The 22,472-nt window shown below is 37.9% G+C and overlaps 1 protein-coding gene across 2 annotated transcripts in view; it reads right to left on the reverse strand.

The window, feature by feature from the left end:
* The window catches only part of Xpo7 (exportin 7), an 84,979-nt gene that overhangs the window by 30,816 nt on the left and 31,691 nt on the right, over window positions 1–22,472 (reverse strand). Inside the window, exons 2-7 of one of the 2 annotated variants that reach the window (XM_028758721.1) lie at window positions 10,295–10,441; window positions 7,261–7,354; window positions 6,277–6,443; window positions 5,135–5,200; window positions 2,402–2,506; window positions 438–603 (exon numbers count right to left, since the gene is read on the reverse strand). In XM_028758721.1, the coding sequence (XP_028614554.1) occupies window positions 438–603; window positions 2,402–2,506; window positions 5,135–5,200; window positions 6,277–6,443; window positions 7,261–7,354; window positions 10,295–10,441 (745 nt within the window). Of the gene's footprint in view, window positions 1–437; window positions 604–2,401; window positions 2,507–5,107; window positions 5,201–6,276; window positions 6,444–7,260; window positions 7,355–10,294; window positions 10,442–22,472 lie in introns of both variants that reach the window. The other variant, XM_028758720.1, reaches the window with a different exon arrangement.

The following is a 22,472-nucleotide window of genomic DNA, read 5'->3' on the forward strand; positions in this document are numbered from 1 at the left end:
GTGGGTTGAGAGATAGCTAACCAGTTAAAAGCACTCAATACTCTTCCATAGGACCTGGGATCAGTTCTTAGCATCCACATGGTGGCTCACAACTGTCTGTAACTCCAGTTTCTGCAGATCCAATATCCTCTTTTAGCCTCTGAGGGTACTAGGTATACAAGTGGCACACAGATATACATGTAGCTAAAACGCCCATACATATAAAATTAAAAAACAAACAACCCACCCAACCCCCAGAAATGTCTGGGTGGAGGTGTTATTCAGTAATTTTAAATTCTCCATGAATTTATTACTGCATGAAACCTTATCACGTTGTAAACAAAGGCATGAAAACACTAAGTTTTGTTCAAAGTAAATAAAGAATTACAAGGCCTCTCTGGATTATCCAACAGACACAGGGCAGGAAGATTTAGATTTAGGTTGGATCTTTCTGTTACCTGATCTCCAGCTGGTGGGGATCTGAACTGTACACAGGTCATCTGAGGACTCATCAGTAGATGTGCCGATAAAATCAAAGTTCAGACAGTTGTGGGTGAGTTTGAGCAGTTGCATTAGCAAGCCATGCTGACTTTCATCATTCAAGTTCAGGTTCTTTCCTGATGCCTGGAAAAATTGTCACACAATGAGCTCCAAATAATTCTCTCTTCCTAGGTTCAGAAGTAGGCTATTAAGCCAGAAAAGGAGGACTATACTTGAGCACAGTAAAATGTTTTTACTCTAGAAAGATGCTGTACTGTTTTTCAAGACAGGGATACTCTATGTAGCCCTGGCTGTCTTAAGAACTCACTCTGTAGTCCAGGCTGGCCTCAAACTCAAGAGTTTTACCTGCCTCTGCTTCCCAAGTTCTGGGATCAAAGGCAGCATGTACCACCACTGCCAAGCAGATGCTATACTTTTACAATGTTTTTGTGAAAAAAACTACTCCTTCTTTTAGTATTAACATATATATAAAAATATGAAGCTGATATTTAGAAAAATCCCTTGTTTAACATTTCTTCATATATCGTAGTCATAATAGCTACTGGGAATCATGAACAATATGGGATGTGGCAGTTGGATGTTCCATCTTAGTAATTTCTAGGCGTGGCTGTAATAAAACTATGGGCAGAGTTTAGAGTAAGTTTTTAAATTTCCTTCCTCTTTGTTAAAACCACCATTACCAAAATTTTTTTTTCTAATGAGAATTAAAACAAAGTTAATCCTGGATATTACATATGTACCTACAGTATATCTGTAGACTTACAGATAGATTCTGTACCATAATAACTGTGGTAGCAGTTTCCAAGGAACTTTGGGGGATGGGGGATGGGGGGGTCAGTGCTGGTGAATTATTCCTGATATGATCAGGGAGGAGAATTTGATCCTTAGTTTTCTCAAAAGCTCATTTTCTCAGTGGATGCCATGGCTTTGCTGGTACCACAGCTTTGACTGGCAACTTGCTGGACAAAGGAACATTTATAAATTTGGAGTATAACCCAAAAAATGGGTATCATTAATAGGGCTAATAGAAAGAATACAAATTTGTCTCTGAAGCTAATATTGGAAAATCAGAAACTGGGAATAAAAAACACATAAGAGTGAACTAAAAAGCCAAAGGCTAGCCCTAATTAGCTCTCCATGTTGAAAAAGCCACCAGACATTGCTATAAATGTGTATGACTCTCCCTGATCCCTTCCTTAGTCTTTCTGAGACACACATTTTGTATTCTGCAGCCTAGGCATGTTGCATGCATGTTGTCTGACAGGGTTTTTGTGGCTCTGGGGATTGAACCAAGCCAGGCTCTCATGTATGGTAGGTAAGTACTGTACTTGACTTTTTTGATTAATTCAATGCTATCAATAAAAATTAAAATTAAAACCAGCTCTCTATTTAAAGCAGATAATTTCCTTATGGGATACTGCCTCTCCCTTCAGGTTATTAAATCTAAGTGGATGCTAAAAAATTTAAAACCTACTCCTCTGTACAGATGTTGCATGTTTATTTGCTGCTGTTAACTCAGCAGGGAACAGAAGTCACCTAGTTTTGTATGGTGACAATGTAGTCTAAACCTGTGTGTAGAACACCATAAAGCTAACATTCTTCTATTCTGCATAGACTTTTTATGGGACTATAAAAAAACAAACAGAAAAGTTCTAACTTTGTAGTAAACTAGATGCCCTGAAGACAGGAACAAGGAATAAATGTTCACCTGCTGCTTTTTACCTAAAGGAACAGCTTTTAAGTGGGGAAACCACTCCATCTTTCTCTAAGTCAGTGAGCAACCTGGCTAGCTGTTTCTCTATCTCTAGATGTATATAACGTGAGAGACGATGGGCTCAGTTAGGTGCTGACCTCTGACAAATCTCATTCACTCTTACTCTCGAAAAGGAACTAGGAATTATGACCTAATTTATAACCATACCTGTTTTAGTAAATTGCAGGAAAGTGTGAAGATATCAAACAGTGATGAGTCTCGGAAAGAAGAGGCTATTTTTCTGTGTTTGGTTAAAGGATGGGTGGTGTCTGCCTGTGTAAGAAAGAATAAGCCATGCAAGTTTTAAAATTAATTAGGGGAGGGAGGGTTATATAAATTTTAAATAAACCAGAAAGATTTCCAAATAACACAATATAAACACAAAATTCATTTTTATAGCTTAATTTATTATTAAATCAAATCAAGTAGGACGATGTGAAGCCAGGGGGTTGCTCTTGGCTATCATGATCTCAGATTTCTCTAGTGTATAGAGAAAGCAAAACTGCACACACTGTTGGCATACACTGCTAGCAATTGCTGTCATGTTATATCATGGTTTAGTTACAAAACCAGGCACAGTAGCAAGGCTGGGCTTTGGTAAGTTAACTCATCAGGGCTGAAGCAATTGAACAATTTCAAAACAGCCATCAATAGTCATGAACTTGAATAAAGGAACGGCCTGTAAACTGACTTCATTCTCTAACCTATTTCAATATGGAAATGAGAACTTGAATGGTTTCAAGGGCCTCTTGTTTCATTGTTTTTTTTTTTTTTCCCCCCAGAAGCCACAGAAAAGAATGTTGTGTACTTTTAACACACAGTAGATGCTCAACAAATGGAATAAAAGAATGAAAGTTGTCTATGATACTTGTAACCACTCACTGAAAACTTAAATTTCTTCTATTTATTGATCGATTCATCTAAGAGCATCTCATTTTGTTTTAGTCACACTGAAGAGTCATATATAGTAAGTTTCCATAATGTCACCTCTAGGTTCAAACAGGAATGATAAAGAGAAGTATATTTTCTGATTTAAATGTGCCAACCAAGAAATAATGGAGAATTACTTAGAGGATCAAAATATTCCAACTCTATTGTCCATGTCACTGTGTTATATATGTCTTACATGATGAAGCTATGCTTTTTATTATTTTTTTTTTGAAACAGGTCTCACTATGTAACCCTGGCTGTCTTAGATCTTGTTATGTAGACCATGCTGTCCTTGACCTCAGAGATCCACTAGTCTCTGTCTCCCTTGTGCTGAGACTCCAGGCATGTGCCACCATGCCAGACAATTGCTAGATTGTATACATCATATAGTTCCATGTATTGCTTACTGATCATAATAAGCATGTTAACTATGTCAAGCCAATTTTTATGTATATTCCCCTTTTCCTGCCCTGGCGTCTGAACTGTAGGACCCTGTACTTGTAGGCAGTACTCTACCATGGAGCTATGCCCCTTACCCCAATCACTTAAGAAACAACCAGGAATATTTTATTTAAAAAAAACAAAAAACTCAACATTTATGTATTTGGAGAGTGAGGAACAAGCATTGAAAGAGAGAACATTAGGCCCATAGTCTTTGTATTTAGTTCATGGACGATCTCTTTACTGTACGTGTAACAGTGAGTGAACAGTCCATTATTAACATGGAGTTTGGTTAAGACTAGGCTCAAATTAGGATATTGCTTAGTGTGAAACTATAAACAAATTATCATGTATCTCAGTTTCCTCATCTAGAAAATGGAAGCCACAATACCCACCTCATAAGACTGTTGAGAATAAAATCAATTAACTTTCATTAAAGAGCTTAGAATGGTGGCTGGCCTATCATAATTACTTAAAAGGCTAAGCTATTGGTACTTTGGTAATTACTGCTCACAATGGCAACTGCGTGTAAGAGATAACACAGCAGGACTTCCAATCTGAAGAGACTGTAATATAGAGCATTAAAAGAGTACCAACTTATAGTTAAAAAGACAAGTTGTCGGGGTTAATAAAACAGCTGCATAATTATTAGCAATAGCAACAGTGATGCCAATGTAATTAATATGCTGGCAACTTACATGTGAGATGTTACAACTAATATCAATATTGGCCTGTTCAATAATTATAAAATTCTAGCTAAATACAGAAGTAAACAACAAAACAAAAAAGCCAAAGCAAAAAGAAAAAGGAAGGAGGAGGAGGAAGAAGAGGAAGAGGAGAAAAACAGCCACTGGTGTTTCCTCTGTAATATTTGGTTACATCAGTGACTACTTGAAAGAATGACTGGTAAGGGAACATTTTATTCACTATGAAAAGATTCCCATGGGGACTGACTTCGATTTAGTCATAGATTTAAAATTGTACTTTTTTTTGTTTTGTTTTTGAGACAGGATCTCTAGTCCAGGCTATCCTTGAACTCCTGATCATTCTGTCTACACCTGCCATTTGCTGGGATTTAGAGAAGCCCACCACTATGCCTAGAGTGAATGGGTCTAATAAAGACCAGGGTCTGGTGCATGTTCTCTATGCACTTTACCAACTGACCAAACCCCTAAGCCTGGAGACTGACTTCTAAATAACAGATCTTCCCACATTCTGATACGGTTTTGACATAGGATCATCATTCTCATCTCTAAAAGGAACACTGATACTAATCAGGAAAGCTTATATGGGAGAGTAAATTACTTTGGTAATCTCAGAGATCAGAATCTCTGGTGAGTCAGGATAAAGTGATGTGGGTTGCCTTTACAGAGGAAAACCGAATGGATCTATTTTGTTTCAAGAGGGCATTAATCACTTACCGCAAAAGCACACAACTGCCAAAAAAGATCACCCCACACACAGCAGAAAGCACCAATACTAAGAAAAAAATGTGTCACTTACTTCAATAAGGAAGGCTGTAGCACTTACTTGATTAATTTCATTGGTGAGTTGAGATAAAATTGTGACGCCAATGATGCAGTATTCAACACTGTCCTGTTAAGTAAACACACAGGAGAAAGTTGGTATACAGCTTGGCTTTGGAATGTACTCATACTTTGGATTACAGATTCCTTGTTACCAAGAAAACTGCTTAGAGAAGGCAGCAAGCAATTAGTTTCAACCTGTTGCCTTGTAGAACACAGAAACCACCTTCTTAAAAAAAAAAAAAAAAAGACTGCTGCGTTTGACCTTATAAAATTTTGAAGTTCAAAGTACCACAGAATAAACATTATTAAAAGAGAAGTTGTAAAACATATCTCTGTAAGGCCAATGATAAATAACAAAGTTTTAAAATAGATTGTTTACAACAATTAGTAGAAAGGTATAAAGATGGGGGCTGGAAAGACAGCTCAGCAATTTCCCAGAGGACCTGGGTTCAAGTCCCAGAACCCACATGGAGGTTCACAAACGTCTGTAACTCCACTCCCAGGGAATATCAAGCAAGCAGCAGGTCCGTAGACATACATGTAGGTAAGACACCCACGTACACTGGACAGGAAGTTCTCAGAAGAATAAAAACTTGTTTTGCCTCACTCATAATCCAAATAATGCTATTAAATATTTTTACCTAAAAACAAAAATGCTTAGCTTCTAGAGCTGAGGTATAGGAAGAGTCTATTCTTAAAAACTGAAGTTCTTTGAAGATAATTTGGAAATATCTTTGAAAACCAGAACTTTTATCCTTCTAACAGATTAACTTCAAGGTTAGTTCACCTGACAGATACTAAAGTGTGACAAGATGTGTGTGCTGTGATAATTACTGAATACTTGATAGATAGCTCCCAACTGAAGCAAACTCAATGTTCATTCATAGAACACCAGTTAAGTAAGTTATTGCACTTTAATTTGGTGTAGTGTGTATGAAACTTTAGAATAAGCAGGATTCATTTATGCTAATATGCAAGAATGATCACACAGGTTAAAAAAAGATGGTGAAGAGTATTTCAGATAATGGCATTTTATGTAATTTTTAAGAAGTAGATAAGCTGCCCAATCTATTTCTGTTGGTTTCCTCATTTTTATCAAGGCACCTCTGTGTGGACACACACTCACATATGTGGACAATATACCTGTAAAAACCTTGTGACATCTGTGATTGCATTTCTGAAGACATAGTCATCCTTCTGGCAGTCAAACCAGCCCAGCTTTGTGATCCTAGCATATAGCTGGATGAGCGCTTGTGTCACGAAAGTTGCCAACTTTGGCCGAGTGGCAAGGTAGTTGAGCACATAGTTCCCTGTGAAATGACACAGTATATTCTAAGGAGCTTAAAACAGAGGGTCAATGCTTAAAATACATTAAATATCCAGAAATAGCAAACTAAGACTTAACTCTCTCACTTCTTTATGCTACTGAAAAAAATGGGGCTTCAGATTTAAGATGGTGATGATTTTCATGATTTTTTTCAGGTTTTGTGCCTGATTTAGCACCACTGAGCCAATTTTCAGCCTCCAAATCGAGGCTACTATAAGCTTGGCCAGCTGACCTCACAAGGGTTATCAAGATAACCAAGAATAAGATTGTTAAAGACTTTTAAAAAGTGTTTTCCAAGTCTGAGAGTGCTAACATTTATAAATAGAGAAGATGGAAATATTTAAAATCATGATTTTCTTTTCAGAAAAAGTTATCTAGGCTTTTGAATTTAGAATTTTATACAATCATAATGAACACTCTAAAATATAGCAGCTAACTGTACTCCCACATGGCTAAATAATGCTATTTATGCAGATTAAAGAAGTTCTAAACATCCACCCCCCCCCAAGGAATCAGTGACAATAAAAAAGAAAAATGAAAGGCAGGGTGTGGTGGTGCATGCTCAGCAGGAGTGAGGTGAGACAAGAGGAATGTGAGCTTGAGGCCAGCCTGAGCTGCACAGGAAGGTCCTATCTCAAAAAGTAATAAAAGAAAACAAAAAAAGTGATAAAAAAAAAAAAGTGTGTTAGCAACCAAAAGGACGGCTTAGGAATCATATGAAGTAACTGCAGTGGACCCAAAACTTTGGGGGAAAAATTCCTGAATCCAAGAAACATCTAATTACACTCTTCTATACTTACGGATATCTATCCGCTGTTCCAATGGTAGGGGGTTGTTTGTTCGTGACACAAGCTTGGTAAGGCATGTAGCTGCTAGCAACTGGGAGTAGGACGACTGTGGGAAAGAGTGGAAGGACAGTGAACATTGTAGAGCTGGGTGAATCAGCTCTACAGTCTCTGTTTGAGGTAGTTCATACAGTTTCATCTTGTGACATACAGCACTAGAATAAACGGGAAACTGAAACATTAGATGGAACAGCCCACTGGGCTGCATAGTTCATCTTCAAATTGTATCTGTCCATCAGCACAGCTCTGGGGAGTGTATATTATGGTTTTACAGTAACTTTAGATCAACTATTTCTGAGAAAAATCATGTCCTAATAATGGAATATTATTTTATTCTCCAATGGAGCTTTTAATACATTTTGGGCTTATAGTTCACTAAAACATGCAACAGGAACAGATTCAGAACTAAAAAAATTAACTGCAGGTCAAGGATAATTGTCCATGAAACTCAGTCTTAAAGACATCCATTCATGCTAGTATTTTTATATAACCAACAAGCAGAAAAGATTCTCTCTCTCTCTCTCTCTTTTTTTTTTTTTTTGGTTTTTCGAGACAGGGTTTCTCTGTATAGCCCTGGCTGTCCTCAAACTCAGAAATCCGCCTGCCTCTGCCTCCCAAATGCCAGAAAAGAGTCTTAACACTACGAAAAGAATGTTTATGGTGCAACCCTGTAAGCACTCAGGAAGCTGAGGCAGGAAGGCAGCTGTGAGTTCAAGACTAGCTAATGCTATATACATTGAGACTCTATCTCAAAAACAAAACAAAATGACTAATACAACTGAAAAAAATGTCAAAAGTGGCTTAGAGGTGATTTATATTCATATACTTGCAGTTTACTGTAAAAATATAAATTGTAAAGTTTTTATTCACAATTTTAATAGACTTGCCAAGCCACTGGGACGTCTGCAGAAATTAAATATGAGGAATCCACCACAACTGTTTTACAGTACTGTACTGATTCTTTCTGATACTTTTTTCTATCTTAACTGTCACTGAGAACTAGAGTCAACAGTTCAGAGAATGCATGTGGACTCTGGGAGCAAGGTGTGAAAGGAAAGAGCTGCCGTACATCTCCTAAGACACACGTTCTGCACAGTTCATAGTCATTAAAGAAAATGCACAGGTACTATGTGCAGACCTCAGTCAGACCAGTATTCTGGCAAGACTTTGTGATCTTCAGATATTTAAAAAAAAAAAAAAAAAGAGCTGTATCCCTGAACTTTAAAAGGATGATTTTAACCATTTATAATTTAATTACTGTATAGACATTTGGATAATGCTACTAAAAACTAAACAGTAAGTCAATTAGAATTCTATTCTTAACAAATTAGTCCCTTTACCTTTACATTTTTTATATTCCTTTGGTCTAAAGGATATTCTTTAGAATATAAATTATTATTACTTTGGTGGTTTTTTAGAGATAGGGTTTAACTTTATAGCCAAGGCTGGCCTTAAACTCATGGCGACTGCTAAGATCATAGGCATGAGCTACTCACTACCCCTGGCTTCTGAAAATTAAATACGTATAGACAAGTTTTTAAAGGATACATTATTGTTCAAGACACAAAACTGCACCATCATTCTATTTGCAACTCTATCAAGCTCGTAGTAATTATAGCTAATATTTGTACCTTTTCTTAAGTTTCTTTCCTTTTATCTGTGAAAAAGATACTATAGGTAGGCATATCTAGAAAGCTGTTTGGGCATTAAGAAAAACCTTCCAGGCAGTGGTGGTGCACGCCTTTAATCCCAGCACTTGGGAGGCAGAGGCAGGTGGATTTCTGAGTTCAAGGCCAGCCTGGTCTACAGAGTGAGTTCCAGGACAGCCAGGGCTACACAGAGAAACCCTGTCTTGAAAAACCAAAAAAAAAAAAAAAAAGAAAGAAAGAGAAAAAGAAAAAGAAGGCCAAGCTGGGCATAGTGTCACATGCTTTTAATCCCAGCACTTGGAAGGCATAAGCAGTTCAAGGCCAGTCTGGTCTACAGGACAGCGAGGGTTACACAGAGAAACCCTGTCTTGGGGAAAAAACAAAACAAACAAAAAAACAAAACACAAAAACAGGACTGATTAAGTGTATGCTATTTCACTGTCTAAGGGAGGTGTTGACCCTCACTGAAGCTGGAGTTACAGATGTTTGCAAGCTACCTGACATGGATGCTGGGAACCAAACAAACTCTGGGTCCTTTGCAAGTACAGTTTGTGCTCTTAACCACTGATCCATCTCCTCAGACTCAGTTGGAAGAGATTCTAATTCTAAAACCTAAGCTTCCCAGCCAGACATCATCACACTAAATCTTAGTATGGGAGGCCAAGGCATCAGGAGTTCAAGGTCATCCTGAGATACATAGTAAATTTGAAACAACCTTGTACTATGTGAGATTCTGCCTCAAAAAACCTAACAAGACAAAACACTTTAATTTTCTTTAATTTTCACTGTCATGGCCATCTTTCCTTAGATCTGTTAAGTAAACAGCAAGTAGAACTGAGGAGAAAAACGATAGGAGACAGTCAAGTTTATAAAATCAGGACTTGCCAGGTGGTGGTGGCGCACGCCTTTAATTCCAGCACTTGGGAGGCAGAGGCAGGCGGATTTCTGAGTTCAAGGCCAGCCTGGTCTACAGAGTGAGTTCCAGGACAGCCAGAGCTATACAGAGAAACAAAAAACAAAACGAAACAAAAAAAAAAATTAAAAAAAAAATAAACTCAGGACTTAAATACCTCTTTATACCCTATAAAAGATAGGAGGTGACACTGAAGCATAAAAATAGAGAATGCATTCCAGGAGTCTGGTGCAGAACAGAAATATATGTGTAGAGAGCCTAGTGATGAGCCATCATTAACTTGGCTGCTGTGATAGTATTCAAGAGAGAAATGGATGCAGATACCTGAAGCCTCAGAGCAACGACTACCCCAGTCTGTCCCCAAAGTTAGATGCAGAGCATTTTTCTTAGTTCTGCTACCCTTTAGGACTTGTTAACTCTTACGTACACTTCCTCTCTCGAGGAGCAGCTGGCACTTGCTCAGGCAATCAGGGCTGTTGGTGAATTCAACCAAGGCTTTCTCTGCCTGCAGTCGAGTGGTTGTATCTGTTGTTTCATACAACTGTTTGCACAGATTCTCTAGTTGGGCCAGGCTCTGGAAAAGATCAGTAAGAAAATGTCAGTCTAGGCAACTACTTATCTAATGTACTCTAACTTGAAATTCCTGGACAAAGTCAACCATGCGCAGTGAAGCAAGAACTCCCACTCACCACAAGCTGAGAAGCTTTTATTTAATAACCACATGCATCTCTCTTTATTTGAAGCAGAAAGCAAAATGACAGAATACTTAAAATGTCTAGTTTTGAGTCATTGCCTTGGAAAATAAACACAAATGGTATACATTCTCTTGCAAATAATTACCTACTAAATTCTTCCAAAAAAAAATTCCAACAATAATTCAAAACTTACTTTGTCGCTAATTGTAAAAGTAACGCTAGGGGAAATGCTGCTAACACAAGCACATAAAACACAATTTAAATGCAACACTGGTCTTAAATATTTTCCTTTTGGTTAACAGTTGGTAGCTTGCAGCCAGGCACCTATATGGATAAAGAAACTACCTCTGAAAAGCTTCTAGAGAACATTGGAGAAAACAGTACACACCTTTCTCCCTGAGTCTCGCATGGCTCAAGTGCAGCACACACTTCTGATGTGTTTAAATTCTTGTTTCAGTTCCACATTTAAAGTGAGAGAGTCAAAATAAATTCAACCCTAGTATCTGCTTACTTGGAGATAAGGCAAGGGAAACGCCCCCAAACAAACCCGTCTCTCCAAATCTTGAACCTGTTCCAAAGAGGCAGGGAGAGTATGGGTGTATGCTTTGGTTACAACCCCAAAGGGATGCAAACAAATTACTTCCAGTCAACATGTGTTCAAGGCAAAGGCAAAAAGAACTAGTTAAATCTACACTTAATCCACACATCTGTTAGTCTTTAAGGAATGGTTTGGACTTTAAGGACTTTCAGTAGTAGTAAGCAAGGCTTGGGTTCAGTAGTTTCAGGAATCTTGTTATTAGAAGTGACCATTCTGACAAGAATAAAAATAGTGATAATGAAACAAGCTGTGAAAATTACTTGCAATATATTACATGCCTACCTAAAACTTTTTATTCGGTGACTTTCAGTCATGACTTCCAGAAGGCAGGAAAGCCCTTAGGGCAGAATTCCTATTTTATTCAACATGATTAATAAATCCCTACCATAAAGCAAAAGGCAACAAAGATAGATACCATCAGCATCACTCCAGAAAACCCTCAAAATGTAAAACACCATCTTTCATTCTCAAAAAAAAAGAAAGAAAGAAAGAAAGAAAAAAAGAAAGAAAGAAAGAAAGAAAGCAAAACTATCTTGGGACTACAGTGAGATTCACTTGTTTCTCTTGACTTCCAGCTACTTCTCAATAGTCTCAGCTTCAGAGCAGAGAAATCTGTAGCTGTGAGACCAAATTTTGAGTCTGAAGTTCTGTGAGAATTACCTGATTCACCCACTCCACATGGCTTACAAATATGGAAATAGAGGAGAAATCTAATTGTATATATCTCACAAAAAACGTATCCAGGAAACTCCCTATGTATACCATGTTGGCCTTGAATTTACAGAGATACACCTGCCTCTGCTTCTCAAGTGTTGGGATTAACGGTGTGTGCCTCCTCCAAACTTGGCTAATGCCTACATTTTTGAACAAAGGATTAAGTCTCTTTACAAGGTTTTGTTTCATCGTTGGACTTCAATTTACTCATGTAAAATGACTGACTCCCTTAAAACAGGCAACAGGGACATCATCAAGAAGACACCATAGCTAAACAGGAAAGCTTGGCTTTAAGTCTGATATTAGGTAATCACATCAACTACCCAAGCTTCACAGTGTGCACACTGAGGTTTCCAATACCCTGAACAGACACTCTTTAAGCAGACCTGCTGCTGTTTACAGGATAATGATGCTCCTTAAGGTCTGATCAGTCAGTTCTAGTAGCTCCCCCACAGCAACTCTTCATGTTTATTTCAACAAAGCTGTTCGTTCTAGGATGGCCAAGCATTCCTTATTACCAAATCCTATATACAGGTCATGTTAGGGCTTTAGTTGCTATTTTGATTTGCTAGTTTAGCAGACAAAACATACTTATGAGTTAGACTGGTAATGTGTTCTCAGCTCAGGAAACAAGACTGTTTCAACAAAACACAAAAACACAAAACACAAAAACAAAACCTTATAATGTTCTCTCTCTCTCTCTCTCTCTCTCTCTCTCTCTCTCTCTCTCTCTCTCTCTCTCTCTCTCACACACACACACACACACACACACACACACACACAGACACACACCCCTCCAGATACGAAAGTGTACTAAACCTGTCATGCCTATAGTTCACAGAGCAACTTCTATCTGGTGCCACCAAAACAAAAGCACATTTACAAACTGGAAGGTGATCTTCAAACTAGCAAAGTTTTATTACAAGAACTCAGACCATTAACCTCCAAGCTTAGAACCAGACTGATTTTGCCAGTAGCCACAAGGATGTTAAAACAAAACCCAAAAAACTCAACACACATTCTTATATACATATATATAAAATAAAGAAAATCACCTTTAATATTTCTTTTATTGTGACGTGGTTCAGCCATGTAGTTTGAGTAACCTCAAACTTGCTACATAGCTCATGCTGGCCTAGAATTCATGATCTTCCTACTTTTAAGCCTATGGAAGCTAGTATGACAGGCATGTGTCATAGTGCCTGGATTACCATGTATTATTTTACCAGCAATATTATAACACACTCAACTTGGATATATAAAATGTAGTTCAATTATTCACATTTCAACAGAAGAACTATTGTTGAAACCATAGACCTCATAAAATCATGATTTAGCTGAAGAGTTGTTTCTAAATAAGGAAAATAATTTTGTTTGTACATTGGATACCATATTACCTCATAAAGCAGGAATTAGCTTGGAATCTATCTTAGTTTGTATACTATTGGTTTTCAAATTACCTAATAGTCAAATTAGCCTCACTGCTTAAAAAAAAATCTCCTTGGGAGATTTCCACACATAGATTAGGATACTTGCTTTTTTGAAATGGCTCAATACTTTCCCAGTAATTAATTAAATACAAGTAGTAAAATGAAAATGAGCATAGCCCATGGATCAGATGAGTGGGTGCCTTTCTGAGAGTATGCCCTTGATTTGCTGTCTGATCATGTTAAGTGACAGAAGCTACCATGATATTACAAAATGAAGGTGTAGGACACAAGTCCCAATGGGAAAACAAACAAAAAAACCAATTACTCAACCAAAACCAGAGAGGATTCACTAACTTAGTGGATGAACTTCCATAGTTAGGATGTTTCAACTATAAAAAAGAATTGGTAAAAAAAAAAAAAAAAAAAAAAAAAAATTAGGCCATGCCTAACCCATTTAGACCCTCCTCACTGGCACTCTACATACTGAAAACATTAGGGCTAGGAATATTAGAAGATACTCAACTTTTGCCAGAAAATGGGGTACTGTGAGGACCTAGAAGGCAAATTTGACGTAGAAGGGTATAATTAGGAAAAAAAAATGAAGAGGTGAGGGATCTTATTGTTAACAATGGGTATCCAACCATCACAGATAGTAACTAAAGAACTCTTAAAAAACTATATTAGTTAATTTGTGTGTGTGTGTGTGTGTGTGTGTGTGTGTGTACTTGCTATGGCAGGAGTGTAAAGAGGACAATTTGCAGGCCTCTCCTCCCACAATGTGGGATCCAGTTCTTGAACTCAGGTTGTCAGGTCAGGCTTGGTAATAAGACCTGCTGAGCCATCCTGCTGGCCCTTGAATTTTTTTTTTTTTTAAAAAAAAGAGAAAAAGAGAAATTTCTGTGTAGCTTTGACTGGCCTAGAACTCAATATGCAGACCAGGATGGTCTCGAACTTGTCTCTGTCACTGGGGTGCTGGAATTATGGGAGTAAACCACTATACTTTATTTATAACTTGAATTTAAAAAAAGATTTATTTTCCTATTATGTGTTTGTGCACCTAAGTGAGTTTATGAGTATCATGTTTATATGGGTGCCCATGGAGGCCAAAGGGTGCTGGATTCACTGAAAGTAGAATTACAGGCAGTTGTAAGTCACAGGTACTGAGAATTGAACTTGGGTTCTCTAGAAGAACATTAAGTTCTCTTAACCACTGAACCATCTCTTCAGCCTCATAACTTGAAGTTTTTACTACAGCTAAGTCATTTATTTTAGGAAATATTTTATTTTCTAATTGTGTGCATCAGCCGGGCAGTGGTGGCACACACCTTTAATCCCAGCACTTGGGAGGCAGAGGCAGGCAGATTTCTGAGTTTGAGGCCAGCCTGGTCTACAGAGTGAGTTCCAGGACAGCCAGGGCTACACAGAGAAACCCTGTCTCAAAGAACAAAAACAAAAAACAAGCAAAAATAATTGTGTGTATCTGTGCATGTGAATGCAGGTGCTTACAAAGATCAAAAGTGGGCTTTCGAGCCTCTAGAGCTGGAGTTATAGGCAGCTATAAGCTGCCTATGTGGATGTTGGGAACCAAATTCCAGTCTTTTGTAACAGTAGAATGGATTCTTTGCTTTTTTTTTTTTCTTTCTCGAGACAGAGTTTCTCTGTGTGGTACTGGCTGACCTGTCTCTGTACACTAGGCTAATCCTCAGACTCAGAGTGCGGCCTGCCTCTGCCTCCCAAGTGCTGCATGCCCCACACCCCACACAGTATGCTTAAACTGCAGGCATCTCTTCAGCATCCATGTCAAGGTTTATAATACTCTAGAAGCAGGAAAAAATGTCTTATGTTAAAGTCAGTTCAAACTATTCTTTTTCTTTCTTTCTCGTTTTTAGAAGTCAATTCCTTTAGAAATTATAAGTAATGGTCTTATATATTTAATTTGGCTAGCCTGAAACTTGCAGCAATCCTCCTGCATCTGCTTTCAGAGTCACAGAATTACAAGCATGTATCATCACACCTGGCAGCAATAATTTAATAATAGCAATCAGAATTTATAAAGCCAGAAAAGACATAGCCTATTTCAGAAGTTTGTGAAAAATTATATTTGTAACTAGTTTCTATTTTGTCCTAAATATTGGTGGTTTTGCTTTGTGTGGGCCTGGCTGTCTTAGAGCTCTGGCTGTCTTAGCCTCTTAACTACTGAGATTAAAGACATGTACCACCAAACGTGGCAAATACTGGTAGTTTAATAATTTATTTATTTTTATTTTATGTGCACTATGCCTGCATGTATGTCTTTGTAAAGATGTCTGGTCCCCTGGATCTGGAGTTATGGACAGGTGTGAGCTGCCATCTGGGTGCTGGGAATTGAACCCGGGTCCTCTGGAAGAGCAATCAGTGCTCTTAACCACTGAGTCATCTCTCCAGCCCCAACACTGGTAGTATAAATCATGAATAATAATAATAATAATAATAATAATAATAATAATAATCATCCACTTAAGGTCTTCTCCTATTTATAATGTTACTGGAAGGTAATCTTTTGGAGCCAAAGTCAACTTGGTTAATTTGGTTCATTTATATATTTACTCAGTCTCGACAGTAGGAAAAATTACCCAGCTCTCTGAATGTTTACACATGCAAATTCTTTAAAAATGTTTAAGAAAAATGTTTATGAAACCAGTGTACAAAAGACATTACTATGCATTTCAGAGGTAGCAAAGGTTCACAATCGCTGGCTTCTCCAGGATTTAGTTCAAATCACAAAGACATTCTTTAGAATGGCTAAAATGGAAAAGCCAAGATCACTGTTGAGCTGTAGTTCAAATAGATTCACACACTGTTAGTCAACTTTGAGCTGACTCAGACACGTCAGAACCTGGTAGTGTCTATTAAAGCTAAACTTATGTGGAAATGGTTCCCAAATGGAACACCAATTCCCATTAACAGCAGTATGGATAAATATTTTGCTTCCTACTCTGAGAGCAGGATACCCAGGAATGTCTACTTTATATCTACCGAGCTGTTTATAATTTGTGCAGCTTTTTGATGTACAGACAAATGACACAACTCTTCTCAATTCTCCAGGAATTATCCTGTCCATTTTTCTCTGATGTTAACTAAAAAGATGTTCATCAATATCCTGTAACTACACTGGAGACTATTTACATCAACTCATGCCACTGGAACTAGGCCTCCTGCTATTTGCTCAGCAAATAACTAAAGGAAGGTTTCTGGATGTGTTTGGGGACATCCTACTTTTAAGAGTACTGAGAGGGCAACATTTTTTTGGCTGCAGGTGCTGTGTAATGTCTACTGACTTAAAGCAAGATAAAACACACACTTCAGCAACAGATATTGCTCTGCAGAGGGCTGTGTGCATTAGATAAGGATAGCAAGTGTGCCACCATGTGAGACTGCAAAATACCATACTAACTCAAAATATGAATCAATCTTATATAATAAACACACATGATTTCTGAATTGTGGGTAATATACAGTCAAACATGCTAACAAATTATTTCATGAAATAAGCAGACTGACTACTCCAAAATTTAATGTCCTTTTTGATTATATATTTAATCCATCAGCATTCACTTAATCTGTCACTAGAAGGTAGCTTAGGTTCCTAGTCATAGTGACAAACAGTACAGAGGCCAACAAGTTGCAGCATTTAGATGTATTTGCAAATAGAAGTTTCACACAAACAGTCTGATATGACAGAGACATTTCTTGTTTTGGCCTCAAGGTGTAGCTTTAAAGTTTGATAAAATTGTTGAATAAAATCTGGTTTTCCAGCTTTTCACAAAAAGTTAGAATGTTGGAAAACACTGGCTCTTTATTTTGTAGTGTCATTAGATGTTGCCAAGAAGGAAATTCTTCTAGGGGACAGGCTCCTACACTTCCCTGAAAAACACCTGGCTCTTTCCTTGTGTCCTACTACAAACTCTCACTTTAGTGGTTCACTCCAGGAAGACTGATGTAACAAACCCCATCAATTCTGAATGTACAACAGACTTTGGCTAAGCTCTGTTACTAATGCTGCCAAAATTTGTCAACACAAACCTTTGAACATAGAGGGCTACATAAAACTTAGGTAGAGAAGAGTAATTCTAAATGTAAAGTAGCTTAGATACTGATCTTGTTAGTGTGTGACTCTGGGCAAGTTAATAACAGGATCTCATTTTCTGTAGACATGAGCAGATTTCATTATATGAATGCCTGTTTTTGGAGATAGGGTCTCTCCTGGCTATCCTGAAATTTACTATTTAGACCAGGTTGTCTTGGAACTTAGAGAAGCAGCTGCCTCTGCCTCCCTGTGCTGGGGTTGAAGGCATAAGTCACTATGCCTGGCTTATCATTCTACTTTTAATTAGACAACAAATATTGAAGTGCTTATGAAGACAACAATTAGAACACTTTTTTTTTCTTTAAGAGTGAATTATAGGCGGGGTAGTTGGACTCAGTCAATAAAGTGCTTGTATCCAAGTTTGAACTTCTGTTAAGGGGTTAAAAAATCTGGGCACGGTGGTATATGCTTAAAACTTCAGTGCTGGGAGGCTGAGACAAATGGATCCCAAAAACTGCCAAGTTAGCCAGTCCAGCCTAAACAGTGAACCTCCTTGGTTCCATTAAGACCCTTCTCAAAAAACCCAAGATGGATAGTTCTTGAAGAACAACACCCAAGGTTGACCTCTGACTTCCATGAAGAGTGAATTACACTATTAGCTGAGGGTAGGGAAGGAAAGAAAATATATTTGAAATCATCTTAATTTCTCCTTCTTTTAGACAGAAGTCACACTTACTTCATAGGGTTGTAAAAAACCAATGAAGTAATACATACAAATTGCCACTGGTTATCACTAGAGGAGCCATTACATTTGCTTGTACATAAATGTACACAAAAATCTGCAATGGGCCGGGCGGTGGTGGTGCATGCCTTAATCCCAGCACTTGAGAGGCAGAGGAAGGAGATGGATTTCTGAGTTCGAGACCAGCCTGGTCTACAGAGTGAGTTCCAGGACAGCCAGGGCTACACAGAGAAACCCTGTCTAGAAAAACCAAACCAAACCAAACCAAACCAAACCAAACCAAACCAAACCAAACCAAACCAAACCAAACCAAAAACAAAAAAACCAAAAAACCAAAAACCCAAAAAACAAACAAACAAACAAATCATATTTATAGCCCACAAATCTACATTCACTCACAGTTCTCTAAGTCATTAGACATACACAGGGAGAGGCCAGAATTGTTGAACATATATTTTTTTCCCTAAAGAAAGCCTCTCACAACATAAACAAGTATACAGTCTTTTTTGTGTTTTATTTAATACTGTTTTGGGCTTTCACTTTTTGTAGTTTTGTGCTTCTTATTGATGATTTCACAGTTGAAAATGCCCTCAAACACAGTGCTCACGTGGTGGTTTCTATTTAGTGCTCTTGTGTTTATGAAGGCCATGATGTGCTTTATGAAGAAATTGTATGTGTCCAAATAAAGCTGTTTAGGCAGGAATTATATAGTGCTCTTGGCCAAGGGTTCAATGTTAATGTGTCAATAATAAGTACTAAATAATGTGTCTTTAAACAGAAGCCAGCCTGACTGGTTGCTTAAAATGTGTCCAAAGGTTAGCAGGAACCTAAACCTGTATTTGTCCTAGGAGTAATGTTCCAGAAGCGGCCAATTCAGTGTCCCCAGTCATTATATTCAGCATAATTACCTCATAGTTGTTCAAATAGGAATTTGCTATTCTATTTGTATAACTTATATAATGTAGTTCAAATTCTTGGACAATTACTTTAAATGTTTGCTTTAACTGCTGCTGCTACTACTACTACTACAACACACACACACACACACACACACACACACACACACACACAGACACAGTCATACTGACCACTAATAGAAACACTGAATGAAAAAGAAAAGAGTATGTCTGGCACACAGTAGAAGAAAACATCTTACTTAGATAGTAACTAGATTCTTAAAAAAGAGTTCTAAAATGACTTTGGGTTAAAATTGTGATTGAGCACACATTAATTTTACTCTTCCCCAAACTCAACTAAAGCCAAGTAAAACAATTAGGGAGGAAAAAAAAGATGTCAACTCAACCAAACAAAAATAGGAAAGAGAGGACTTTCAAGTCCAGAAATGTCAGTGGTAACTGATTTAAATGGTCTAAGATGGTGTAGTTCCTTTCCAGCAGGGATAAAGGAGAAAACAAACGATTTATAATGCATGCTCACAGTAGAGTAAAGTGGCTGACCCAAAAAAAGTACAGGCAAGCTTTTAAAAAGTCAGATAACTAGATATTCTCCCTTACTCCATGGCTCTAAATGCCTCTTTATATAAGTATGGAAGACAGAGAGACAATAGGAAGTACACTGGAGGACAAGCACTCTATATTCTAAACAGGCTCACAAGGAGTCTTCCCTCACCATGCTGGTGGACAGACCTTGCTCTTCAGGCAGGAGCTTGGACGAATTTCCCCTTCAAATACTGAGTGCTGAGGATACACTGACATGGAGACAATCAATGCACACGGAGAACTCTATTGTGACACCCAAGCTCACCTACCTCATCCTATGACCTCCCTATTAGTTCCAGAATGGGCTCTTCATCTTGATTCTGAGCAAGTAATTAAGAATAACTAGCAATCTGCAGAAGACCCTAGCACTTTCAATCCCCGACTTCTGTAACTGCAGACAGAGCATTTGAGGAGGGGTGAATTCTCACTTTAAGCTTTCACTTCACCTAAGTGTAGGGATTTCCAACTTTCTAACATTGCAACAATATAGACAATAAAGGCCAGACATGACTGCTTAATCCATGTTAAAGTTTAGTTCATAGAGAGAAAGCTGTCAGGCTGGTAAACTAACAACTTTAATTACAATATAAAAATTCTACTGACCTGCACAATATTTTAAACTAATATTCCAAACACAAAATGAAGTTCCAGATCTTCAACAGGTTGCCCTGTGCCCTGTATTTCAATCCCTAGCACAGGCAAATAAAAAATGTTAGCTTTAAATTTGGCACTGTGTAATAGAATTACACTTAAAAGCCACAGGAAGATCTATATAAGGCTGGAGAGATGGTTCAGTGGTTAAGAGCACTAGCTGCTCTTCCAGAGAACACAAGTTTTGTTTCCAGCACCCACATCTGGCAACTCATAACAGTCTGAACTTCAGCTTCAAAGTTTTCTTCTGGCTTCTAGGGACACCTGGACTCAAGCGCACAATACCCAACCATAAACATACATATAGATAGAATTTAAAAATCTTTTTAAAAGAGACTTTAGGTATACAGAATTTTGTGGCTTGCGATTTTTTTCTTAGTTTTTAATTTTTTGAGATGGGTTTTCTCTATGTATCCTTCCTTGGCCACCCTTGAACTTGCTCTGTAGACCAGGCTGGCCTTGAACTAAGATTTGCCTGCCTCTGCTTCTTGAGCGCTGGGTAAATGTGCCACCACTGCCTTGCATTAAATATGCACCACTCCCTACTAACCCAACTTTAAGTTCTTTTTCTCTCTCTTAAAAAAACCAACAAACACCCCAACCAACCAACCACCCAACCACCCAACCACCCAACCAACCAACCAACCAAAAAACCCCAAGAAACACCTCCTCAAAGCCCACAAATGAAAATAAACAAGCAAAAGATCAATAATCCTCCCTCCCAATGGCACAAACAAAGCAAAATGGGACAAAAACTCTAAAACAAATAATTTCAAGTTCATTTATGTTGGTCAACTACTCCTGGGCCTGGGCCTGTCTTGAGATTTGGTTTAATAGATCCTGTGAGGGGCTGGAGAGATGGCTCAGCAGTTAAGAGCACCGACTCTTCTTCCAGAGGTCCTGAGTTCAATTCCCAGCAACCACATTGTAGCTCACAACCATCTGTAATGGGATCTGATGCCCTTTTCTGGTGTGTCTGAAGAGAGCAATGGTGTATTCGTATACATAAAATAAATAATTAAAAAACAAAAACAAAAATAAAAATAGACCCAGTGAGACGCTGTTAGAGAAAGACTGATTTTTCTATTGCTAGTGGGTATCAACTGCAGACAGGTTCTTGGTTAGGGGCTGGAGCCCATGTCTACTCCCCCTTCTCAGTTCTGGTACCATTTTGTTTGAATTTCCGCAGGCTTGTGTGTCCTCCCCCCCACCGCTTTTGATTTATAAATGGTGTTCTAATAAGGAAAAAAAAAAAAACAACACTAGTTTTTGTCACCTTCACTTCCTTCTTCATAAAAAAACCCCACCAAGCTATCTCTCAAAAGCTTTTTTTTTTTTTATAAAACTTGATTCTGTCATGTTAACAGCATCAAAACACCAAGAACAGTGTACACTGCTATGAAAATAGCAAGGCAAAAAAAGGGAATATGTATGGCAAGCAGGTCACTCCAAGAAAGTAAGCGAACACCTGGTTATTTGGGAGCCCTGAAGTTTAAAACAACCACATGTAAATACATTTTATCTGCTATTTTAGCATTTGTTATCATTTGCTCCCCATAGCTCATGTACTTGGTCCTCAACTGGAAGCACTAGTTTGGGACCAGCTTATGGAACATCGGAGACATGGCCTCAATGTTACAAGGCTGAACTTAGGATTGGTAGGCTGCTGAGAGATGTGAACCAGACACAAATGTTCTACTACCATAGCCCAGAGAGTATTCTACCGCCACACCTCCCCCACTATGATGGGCTGTATTCCTTAAACTGTGAGACAAATAAGTTCTTCTTCCTTTAAGTTGCTTTTTCCAAGTACTCTATAACAGCAACAAGAACATAACTAAGAAACCATTCCCCTGAAAACTGTGTTTCCATAAGCAGGACTATACAGGAGGAACGAACAATCCTCCCAACAGTTCAACATTCCTGGTAACAAGTGTCATCCCACATCTCTAACAAGTTAAACTGATGTGATACTATCTTGATATTATCAAATTTTAAAGAAACGTAATAGTGATCTTTATGGTTAAACAGTTGACTTTCAAAGTTCAGAAAGTAATAACCTATTGGTTAGGCATTTAAGGAATCAATGTGTGAATGTTACATAAACTTTTACATTGGTAGACTTAGTTTTCAAGAGCTTTGTTTTTTTTTTTAATTATTAGATATCTTACTGTAATGGGCTGCTGGTGGGTAGTTTACATTGATGATTG

The sequence above is a fragment of the Grammomys surdaster genome, unplaced genomic scaffold (assembly GCF_004785775.1).
Source record: "Grammomys surdaster isolate TR1022 unplaced genomic scaffold, NIH_TR_1.0 126219, whole genome shotgun sequence".
Lineage (NCBI taxonomy): Eukaryota > Metazoa > Chordata > Mammalia > Rodentia > Muridae > Grammomys > Grammomys surdaster.